This window comes from Carlito syrichta, unplaced genomic scaffold (genome assembly GCF_000164805.1).
Source record: "Carlito syrichta isolate Samal-C Ts95f unplaced genomic scaffold, Tarsius_syrichta-2.0.1 Scaffold312386, whole genome shotgun sequence".
NCBI classification, from domain to species: domain Eukaryota; kingdom Metazoa; phylum Chordata; class Mammalia; order Primates; family Tarsiidae; genus Carlito; species Carlito syrichta.
The window spans coordinates 373,814-384,867 of record NW_007256482.1 but is presented as its reverse complement, the minus strand read 5'-3'; the positions used below and the strand labels follow the sequence as shown (position 1 = coordinate 384,867).

The 11,054-nt window shown below is 37.1% G+C and overlaps 1 protein-coding gene across 2 annotated transcripts in view; it reads left to right on the top strand.

The window, feature by feature from the left end:
• Positions 1-11,054, top strand: part of GALK2 (galactokinase 2) — a 194,271-nt gene that overhangs the window by 19,482 nt on the left and 163,735 nt on the right. The window contains exons 2-3 of one of the 2 annotated variants that reach the window (XM_021718509.1): positions 709-711; positions 7,654-7,742. In XM_021718509.1, coding sequence (XP_021574184.1) covers positions 709-711; positions 7,654-7,742 — 92 coding nt within the window. The remainder of the gene's footprint in view (positions 1-708; positions 712-7,653; positions 7,743-11,054) is intronic. The other variant, XM_008069892.2, reaches the window with a different exon arrangement.

The window sequence follows — 11,054 nt, the reverse complement described above, 5'->3', positions numbered from 1 at the left end:
GCGGCCATTGCACTCCAGTCTGGGCAACAGAGTGAGACTCCAACTCAAAAAAAAAAATAAGATATGGATCTACTTTTACCCTTTCCTAAAAGTCTATCCAGTAGTACTAAAACTTTTTATTAAAAATTCACCATTGCCTTATAATTTAAGATGCCACCTTCATCATATACTAAATTGTTGTATGTGTATCTATTTCTGGACACTATTTTATTTCACTAAAGTCTGCTTGTCTGTGTGCTAATACCTTACTGTTTTAATTACAGAGGCTTTGGTTACTCCTCCCTTATAGTGTTTTGTTTTTTGTGCTTTCCCCTCTATTCTTATATGTTTCTTGTTCATATGATCTTTAGTATTAACTTGTCTACATCCATAAGAAAAGCTTGTTGGTATTTTTGGGAGATTGTGTTAAATTTATAAATTAACTTGGTGAGAACTGCATCTTTATGCTGTTGGATCATCTTATCCAAGAACGGGGGCATCTTTCAATTTCTTTATGTTTATTTTGTGTATTTCAAGAGTGTTTTGAAGCTTTTCTCAAACAGGTTTTGCACATGTAACTTCATTTCTAAGTATTTAGTGGTTTTTGTTGCTAACATTAATGGAGTTTTCTCTACCATTCCAGTCTCTAGGTTCTGTTTTTACATATAAAAGCTACTGATTTTTGAATATTAATCATATATTCTGTTAGTGAATTATTTTAATATTCAGGTTGTTTTTTTGTTTTTGTTTTTTTTGAGTTGGAGTCTCACTCTGTCACTCAGGCTGGAATAAGGTGGCATGCTCATGACCACCGCAGCCTTGACCTGCTGGTCTCCAGTGATCCTTCCACCTCAGCCTTCCAAGTAACCAGAACTACAGGTGCATGCTACCATGCTTGGCTAATTTTTTTTTTAAATTGTAGAGAAAAGGTCTAACCATGTCACCCAGGTGGTCTAGTACCCACGGGCTCAGGCAATCTTCTCCCCTCGGCCTCCCAAAGTGCTAGGATTATAGGCTTGAACCACTGTGCCTGGCCAATAATTTCTAGTTTTATTGCATTGAGTTCTGAGTGTGTGTGTGTGTGTGTGTGTGTGTGTGTGTGTGTGTGTGGTATTTTTTTTTTTGAATTGGGAGTCTCACTCTGTTGCCCAGGCTGGAGTGCAGTGGCATGATCACAGCTCACCACAGCCTCCACCTCCTGGACTGAGGTGATCCTTCTGCCTCAGCCTCCTGAGTACCTAGAACTTCAGGCATGCGCTACCATACCCAGTTAATTTTTTTTTTTTTTTTTTTTTTTGTAGAGACAAAATTTTGCTATGTTGCTTAGGTTGATCTCAACTTTCCGGGGTCAAGCAATCCTCTTGTCTCAGCTTCTCAAAGTCCTGGGATTATAGGTGTAAGCTACAGTGCCCAGCCTCTGAGTGTTGTTTATAATATTTTCACTTGGTTGGGTGCAGTGGCTCACACCTGTAATCCCAGCACTTTGGGGGGCAGAGGTGAGAGGATTGCCTGAGCCCCTGGGTTCGAGACCAACCTGGGCAACTTGGTGAGACTTCATCTCTACAATTAATATAAAAATTGGCCAGTTGTGGTGCACGCCTGTGGTTCCAGCTACTTGGAAGACTGAGGCAGAAGGATCTCCTGAGTCCAGCAGGTCAAGGCTGCAGTGGCCATAAGTGTGGCACTGAACGCCAACTTAGGTGGCAGTAAGACCACACACACACACACACACACACACACACACACACACACACACACACACACACGAATTCACTTGATAGAATTTACTAATGCTTTATTGTGACCTAACACTATTGATATTTGAAAGTGTTCCATGTGCTCTTGAGAAGTTATATTGCCTATTATTAGGGTGTAATGTTTGATATATATGTATATCCATAAAATTTACTTTAGCAGCTTTGCTATTTGAATTTTTTCTGTATGTTTTTCTTGTCTACCCGATCTGAGGAGGTGTTTTATAATCTCTTATTGTTAAGGTATTTATACTTACATTTCTTTACATTGCCTATAGTTTTCCCTTATACAATGATTGCTATTTTATTTGGGGCATTTCCTTTTTTTTTTGAGTTGGAGTTTCACTATCACCAGACTGGAGTGCAGTGGCACGCTCACAGCCACCACAGCCTCTACAGGCTGGGCTCAGTCGATCCTTCTGCCTCAGCCTTCCAAGTAACTAGAACTACAGGCATGCGCCAGATGGCCGGCTAATTTTCTGATTTATTGTAGAGATGAGGTCTTGTCAAGTTGTACAGGCTGGTCTCAAACCCCTGGGTTCAAGGGATCCTCTTGCCTCTGCCTCTCAAAGTGCTGGGATTACAGGTATGAGCCACTGCACCTGGATTTTTGGGGCATTTTTAAACTGTCATATCTTTATTTTGATTTGTGGCTCTCAGTATTAACAAGTACCCTTCTATGCATGTACATTTAATGCTCTTAGGCTTAAATTCTACAGTGTTTGATATCAGGATTACTACTTCTGTTTTCTAATTCTTTTATTTGCCAATTTATCTTTACCAATTTTTTGATATTTAGTCTTTCTGAATCACTTTGTTTTAGATGTGTCTCTTGTATATAGCATATCATTCAGTCTTGTTTTAGCAGTCAATTGCAATTTTTTTTTTTTTTTTTGAGTCTGAGTCTCACTTAGTCACCCAGGCTGGAGTATGCAGTGGCATGATCATGACAATCATGGCTCATGGCAGCCTCAACCTCCAGGACTCAGATGATCCTTCCACTTCAGCATCCTGAGTAGCTGGGACTACAGGCATGTGCTACCACACCTAGTAATTTTTTGATTTTTTATAGAGATGGGTCTTGCTCTGTTACTGGTCTCAAATTCCTGGGCTCAAGCAGTCGCCTTCCTTGGCCTCCCAAAGTGTTGGGATTACAGGCATGGGCCACTGCACCCAACTCAAATCTTTTTGTTTTAATAGGTAAATAAGGCCCATTCACATTTATTAATGTGACTCTTATGTTTGATTTCAGTTCTGTCATGTTATACAGGTTGAATATACCTTATCGGAAATGCATGAAACTAGTTTTTCAGATTTTGAATTTTGGAATATTTGCATATATATAATATTTAAGGATGGAACCTAATTCTAAACACGAAATCTATTTATGTTATATATACCTTATATACACATAACATGGAGGTAATTTTATACAATATTTTAAAGAATTTTATTCATGAAACAAAGTTTGTGTTAAGTACTTATGTGTGGAATTTTCCATTTATGATGTCATGTCTGCTCTTTAAAAATGTTGAATTTTGGAGCATTTTGCTTTTGAAATTTTGAATTAGAGATGCTTAATCTTTAATTGTATGTTATATTTTATATTTTTCTTTATTTACCAGCTATTTTATTTTGCTTCTTTATTTTTGAAACTTCTTTATTTAGGAAGATTTATATTTTTGTTCTACCAGTTATCTTTGCACTTATATATTTTTAATGTCCTTAAAAAATAAGAGATTATTTTCTTATTTAACCTTATACTATCTGCTTTGTCAGTTTCTTTTTTGTTGTTGTTGAAAAACACTAATATTTTATATCAGTCTATCTGGAATCTGGACAAATAATCTGAGTTGTTTCAGTCTTCTCTATAAAATGGAAGAAGCTGGGCAGAGAGCACCAGGATTTATCAACAGCATCATTAAAGTTACCTAGTGCTCTAATAGGATTTCTTGCCCTGATACATGCTAAATTAAATACTTAATTATCTATCATCTTTCATTGCTTCCGATGGATTTATATTCACATGCTACAGGGTAGAAATAATATTGAACCCAGGAACTATATAATATTTACAACTACCAGTTATTAAACACATACTTCATGCCAATGCTGGGTTAGACATTGTTCCTACACCACCTTGTTAATCTTTCTAACAAGTCTATGGAATACATTTTTCCATTCCTTTTAAAAAGGAATGAAGTCGGAGGAATTCTAAAGCCTCCACTCACTTGCTGGTTCTCCCTTGGGTCCCAGCACCCTGCCCACACCATCTAGATCTAGTAAGTCCTCACCCTCCCTGTGGACACCCTCATCTGTTCTACCTTCAGCTAGTCTCACATGGTTGCCTGATACCCAAGTTGGTATGGAGAATTATCCTTCCTCTGTCTCTTCAGATGAACAGATTTAAGGATTTGATTTTTGCTTTTAAATTAAGTCTTCATCACGGTTAGGGTAAACTTAGGCAAGGTGGGCCAGTGCTATGGGAATAAAACAAAGAATTGCAAAGGTAAAGCAAAAAAAGTTTATTCATATTTAGAACAGACTCTAAATGGTACTGGCACTAAGAGGCAGTGTGGTCTGGGGGTTGAGGAAGGAGAGCTTTTGGAAGTTTTAACAAGGAGACAAGGTACAAAACAAAAACAAAAACAAAAAACACTCCAGCAGCTGCATTCCTAAGTATTGATAACACTAAGTTTTTGTCCTTGGTGTTCTTGGGGCAACCAGTCTTGTGACTCCAGGTGATAGGCTGGTGGGTAGTCATGAAAGATGAAGTCAGCTTGGTCTTGTATAGTGAGAAACCAAATGTAAAAAAAATAAAAAATAAAAAAATAAAAATGAATGAAGTCAATGAATTTCATCACATATAGAGAAGAGATTAGAGCCTGGATCTATCTGACTGCACAGGCCCTGGTCTTTTCTATGGCTTTACTTGTTTGTTTATTTGATAATATCCTTGTGTATGCCTATACCATAACTTCAGAAAAAAATCATTGTTTTGTCAGTTTTCAGTGGTATCTTTTAACTTTTACCTATTGCCTATTTATTCTACTTTCATCTTTTCTGGTGGTGGTTTTAATGAATCTTAGTTCTGATGACTCCCTTCTTTTCTCTCTTTTTTGCTTAATTTTCTCCTCTTCCTCCTCATCCTTTCTTCTTCCTCTTTCTCTTATTTTTCTTCCTCCTCCTCTCCCTTCCCTGCATCCTCCTCCTTCCCCCTCCTCCTCTCCTCCTTCCTTCTCCATCTTCTCCTCCTTCTCCCCCTCCTCTTTTTTCTCTTTCTCTGTTTTCTGTTTGTTTGATAAACAGACAAGAGTCTGTCTATATTGCCCATGCTGGAGTGTAGTGGCGACTCATAGGTGTGATCCTGCTACTGATCAGGACAGGAGTTTTGATGGGCTCTGTTCCCTACCTGGGCTGCTTCACCTCTCTTTAGGTAACTGGTAGCTCCCTGCTCATGGAAGGTCTCAGTACTGATGCAAAACTTAGTGTGGACATAATCAGCATAGTACACTAAAGCCAGAACTCCTGGGCTTCAGCAATCCTCCTTTTGTGCTAGCTGGAACTACAGGCACTACTACCCTGCCCAGCTCTTTTGCTCAATGTCTTTGCCAGTAGCTCACTGTGGTCTATTTCTCCTTCTTTTTCTTTGTCTTCTTTTCCTTCTCCTCCTCTGTTGTCTTTGACCTTGTCTTCTAGGTACCTTAAAATTTGATATTCTCTGTTTTCTACTTATATCGCAGACAAGTTTTTTGAAGATTGTATTTGCTCTCGTTTTAATTGTTTTTTGAGAATATATAGAGAAACTGATTTAGGCAACCACTATTTTCCACATCCATCTGGTAGTACACCTAATATATTTTGAGTGAAATGCTAGAGATATCAGTTATTGTTTCCCTGCTGAGATCTTTTGTTGTTATCCACAGCCTCTGCTGAAGGAGTAGACACAAGTAATCATATCTGTAACTAAAACAAATTACCTTGTTTGTGCTCAATGACCTCACCCCCTTGGTCACAAATGTTTGAACCAGTATGAATACAGGACCTAAACCAGGCATGTCCAACCCGCAGCTTCACAGGCCACATGCAGCCCAGGACAGCTAGTAATGTGACCCCATACAATCTTTTTTTTTTTTTTCAGTTGGAGTCTTACTCTATTGCCCAGGCTGGAGTGCAGTGGCATACTCACAGCCACCGTAGCCTCGATCTGCTGGGCTCAGGTGATCCTTCCACCTCAGCCTTCCAAGTGGCTGGAATACATACTTAAGCCACCACGCCCTGCTAATTTTTTGATTTATTGTAGAGATGAGATCTTGCCAAGTTGCCTAGGCTGGTCTTGAACCCCTGGTCTTAGGCAATCCTCTTGCCTCAGCCTCCCAAAGTGCTGGGATTACAGGTTTGAGCCACTGCCCCCAGCCCCATATAATCTTTTAATATCATGAGGTTTTTTTTTAGCATTTATTTTCTTTGTGACCCCATGTGTAGTTCCATTTTTGATGTTCATAATCATGCCTTATTCATGACATCACTTTTTGGCAGAACATGGATTTGTGAGCAGCTGTTTTCAATTATGAAGCACATAGAAGCAAAATTCAAACAAGCATTTATGATGAACACCTTGCGAACTCATTACGAATTGTGACTACTTCCCTCAAACTGACGTTGATAGATTAGTTTTACAAAAACAAGTCAGGTTTCTCACTGGTTTGATATTGTTCTCATTTTTCTAAGCTTTATAGTAAAAATATTAAAAAATAAGTATGATTATTATATATATATACACTAATTATATTATATAATTTATGTGCAGCCCAAGACAATTCCTATTTACTCTCTGTGACCCAGGGAAACCAAAAGGTTGGACTTCCCTGAACTAAACTCTGCCCAAAAGATTATATCTTTTGAGAATTTGTGCTAAAGAACAGAGAATCAGTATAGAACACTGGAGTTGTTAAGGTCACAGTGTCATGGAAAAAGAAGGTATAGAGGAGTGGAAACTAAGAGGCTCACAAGGGCAGGCTGACTGAAAAGGTACTGAGCAGAGAGACATGGTAATGGTGTCTATGGCGGAATAGGAGAATGAGACAAGAAGAAAGAGATAGCCAAAGACACTGATATGAACAGAGTTTCTGATGACTGTTCAATTTCCGAGAGACCAGTTTGAATACTTTACAACAATATTTAATATATTTTTCTATCATGATAATAAGTTTCCTTTTTTCTTGAGTCACTCAGTTTATAGTACTTTGTCATGTCAACCTTGGGAAACTAATACACTATCCCATACTACTTCTTTTAGTATAAATAAATACATTCTTCCCTGAATATAATTTAAAGATTATACAGGAAGCTACATTCTTCATAATTGAAGGAAATACCTTTTTCTGTTTGTTACATCAATCTTAACTTTTTAATTTTTCAGTGTGCTTAGCTATACTTTGGTGCTGTTTAGGAGGTTACAATATTGTTTGTCCTGGGATTTTCAAGGAAGTATGTCACTAGGAGATTTTGCTTTTATTTTTATTATTTTTTAGTTGGAGTCTCTCTCTGTCACCCAGGTGTAGTGTCATGATCGTGACTCACCGCAGCTCTTGGGCTCAAGTGATCTTCCTGCTTCAGCCTTCTGAGTAGCTGGGACTACAGGTGTGCGCCACCATGTTGGTCAATTTATTTTTCCTTCCTTCCATTTTTGTTTGTGGGGTCTAGTTATGGAGCCCAGGCTGGTCTCAAATTCCTGGCCTCAAGTGATCCTCCTGCCTGAGACTCTTAAAGTGCTGGGATTACAGGCATGCTCTACCACGCCCGGCTGCCTTTATTTTTTAAGGAATAATTAATGGTGGCAGGTATATGAAGGAGTGTGTGTGAATCTTATGGATTTTCTATTATATGATATTCTAAAATATTGCACTCTCATTTTCAGACTGCTGAAGCTAAAGGAAATGTTTAAATCCAAGTTTGCATCCATTCCCAAGTTTTATGTTCGAGCACCAGGAAGAGTCAACATAATAGGTATTTCAAAAGTTCCTTTTTAAAATTTTGTTCCTCCTCTGATAAGATTCAAATTCCTGTTAGTATGTTTTTATAATTTTTTTCAGAATAGAGTATTTCTCATACATCTACTAATATTAAGGTATATACTTTTACATAAAAACACACTTGACTTTCATCTTTCCCAATCCATATTATTCATATTAATATTGTTCATTAGCTTATTAAATCTATAAATTTATCAAAACCTAGTTGTTAATATTGTTTTCATAGAAAATGAAAATATTTTTCTAGGCCACAGGTTAAAATTTTAGACTATGATAAGTAGATTTGATGGTTATACATTTATTCATTGGGCAAGAGGAACGCTAGGAAACCTTATAATTCCTTGTTATTAAAAGTATGGTCCAGATTTTGCAGGTCTTCTAGATATACTTTTCTTTTGTTTTTCCTTTGAAATACTTTGAATTTTACTACCTTTTAGTAGTAAATAATATAGCCTTTTAACGTTTAGTTTTCTATCATTCTATCAATGTCCATATATAATAATTGCTATAGATGTAATTAGATTGCATACCATTTTTATCCTTTTTGTTTCACTTAATATATCGTAAATATTTTCATGTATCTTAGTTCACTTCCTGCTGTTATACCAGAATTCTACAGACTGGGTAATTTATAAACAAAAAAAGTTTATTTGGCGTATGAGCCTGAAGACTAGGAAGTTTAAGATTGTGATGCCCACATCTGGTGAAGGCCTTCTTGTTGAGTCATCCCAGAGGGAAAGGGCAGAAGGCAAGAGAACATGCACGACAGAGAGAGGATGGGGGCCAAACTTCACCTTTTATCAGAAACCCACTCCTGGGCTAACTAACCCACTCCAGAGATAGCAGCATTAATCCATTCATGAGGACAGAGCCCCCATTTTCTAATCATCTCTTAAAGGTTCCACCTCTTAATACTGTCACAATGGCAATTAAATTTCAACGTGAGTTTTGGAGGGGACATTCAAACCCTAGCACTATGCTTCTGCGTAGTATCCATAATTATTTTAGTGACTCCGCAGTAGCTTATCAAGATAATATTTATAATTTACTTAACAATTTTATCTAATTGTCCATGAAGTTACTTCCAGGTTTTTACTATTATAGCCAGTAGTTTGATACAAAGGATACATAGGTGAGAACAGCATTATTTATTTATCATATTCCTGACTTATGATCATTTGACTTATAATTTTTTGACTTTATGATGGGTTTATCGGTATATAACACTACTGTATGTTGAGGAGCATTTGTGTTTATCTGTCTTTGCTTGTACTTTTTTTTTTTTAACAGTCTCTCATTTTGTTGTCCTGGCTGGAGTACAGTGGTGTGATCATAACTCACTGCAGTGTCAAACTCCTGGGCTCAAGTGATCTTCCCATCTCAGCTTTCAAAGTAGCTAGGATTATAGGCATGACTCTGTTTGTACTTTGGATCAATACAGTTGTTACCAGTGTTATTTATGGAGCATTTCTTTGAGGGCACATAGAACCCATTTTGCTAGCTTCTATTTTTATCCTGGATCAAGCTCAATTTCAGGAGTATATGTACCACATATAGAGTTGTTTTCACCAAGTTGTACCATGTTATTATTTAGATATGACTGTAAGAGACCCATTATTGAAGTTCTTGTGGTGATATTATTGAGGATGTTGCCCATGATATCACATACTAGTCCTTCTTTGAAGATGCAAAGGAGAATTTTTGCTTTGTCTATCTATTGTTGTAGACACTAGCTACATGTGACTATTTACATTTAAGTTAATTAAAGTGAAATAAAATCTAACAGTTAGTTCACTAACCGCATTCCATTGTTCAGTAGCATGTGTGGGTAGTGGATTGTATTGGACAACACAGATAAAAAACATTTTCATCTTTCCAGAATGTTCTACTAAACTGTGCTGGCAGATCTAAATGTTGGCTGCCAGAAGGAGAAGCTGTCTTTGGTGGATTCATTAGTCTTTCTCAGCCAAGTGGTTTTTGGGAGCAGCCTGGGTGGCCAGATTCTGTCCAGGTCCAGAGCATGAGGGTCAGGGTGCCTACCAGCTAATGCTTAAAGCTTTTAAAGATATTGATCTCATTTATGTGTTTACTTATTCAGGACATACTTATTTAATGTTTGAAAGATTGTGTTGAATTTTATATTTTTTATACTTCCATGTTTGGTTTTCCTCATACTTTTTTATCTATCTGGAATACATTTACCACATCCCCAGTCCACATGTCCAATTTCTACCCATTGTTTAATACCCTGTTCAAAAGATTCTGCCATGAAATATGACCTGAAAGTTAGATATTCACTCATTATTTTGGATAGTATACTGTAAAACTCATTTTGCATTAAACCAGACCACTAGAGAACTTTGTGTAATAAATGCAGCAGTTGACCTTTGGTAAAATTGTTTTACTAAACTGTGCAGTTTGATTTATCCTCTACTTGAAGGATGTATAGAATCAGTCATATAGGAATCAGCCTTGTGTACATTTTTAAATAATTCTTGCAACCAAAAGAACCTAACTAAAATAGGAGGAATCATTTGACCAGTTCACGTAAAAGAAAATTAATTTTTTATGTATATGAGATAATAAGAGAGAGAAAGGGTCTTATAAGAACAAAAATTGAAATACAACTGGGCCTAATGGAAACTTGAACTAAATCGGGGTAGTGCTAAAAGAACTAAATAGCAACAATTTTAGAATCTTTACTCTAGTTCTCTGCCATTAGGTGGCTAACTATCCCCTCTGCCTTTGCTTATTTTTATATATATTTTTGCTTTTCTTCACACAAATCGATGTCTCTGTCTCCTTCTACTGCAGATTTTCTCTCTTATTTGCTGCTGTCTTATTGACACTTCTTGTTTTCTGGCTCTTATTGGACCTATATTTACATCTTTTTGCATTCTTTCACTTCAGTTTCTGTCAATATCAGCCTTCTCTATTTCATACTTCCTAATTTAGATTCATGAACACACTTTATTCTTGTTTGGATAGATTTATCATAACAGAAAGGCTGTTTTTTAGTTATTGACTATTTTATGCATTTCTTTCTTCCATTAAACTTTCCATCAAGGATGGCGTTTGCCGTGCCTGGTTTCCCCTTCTAATTTAAATTATTCCACTTATAGCTCTTTGCTTAAGGAAGCTATATCAGACAGTGCTTTGTGCAGAAATGGGCAATGAGGGAATCTGATTAAAATATGACTTGTTAGCCGGGCTCGGTGGCTTAGCCTGTAATCCCACGCCTTTGGGAGGTTGAGGTGAGTGGATTGCCTGAGCCCGCGGGTTCAAG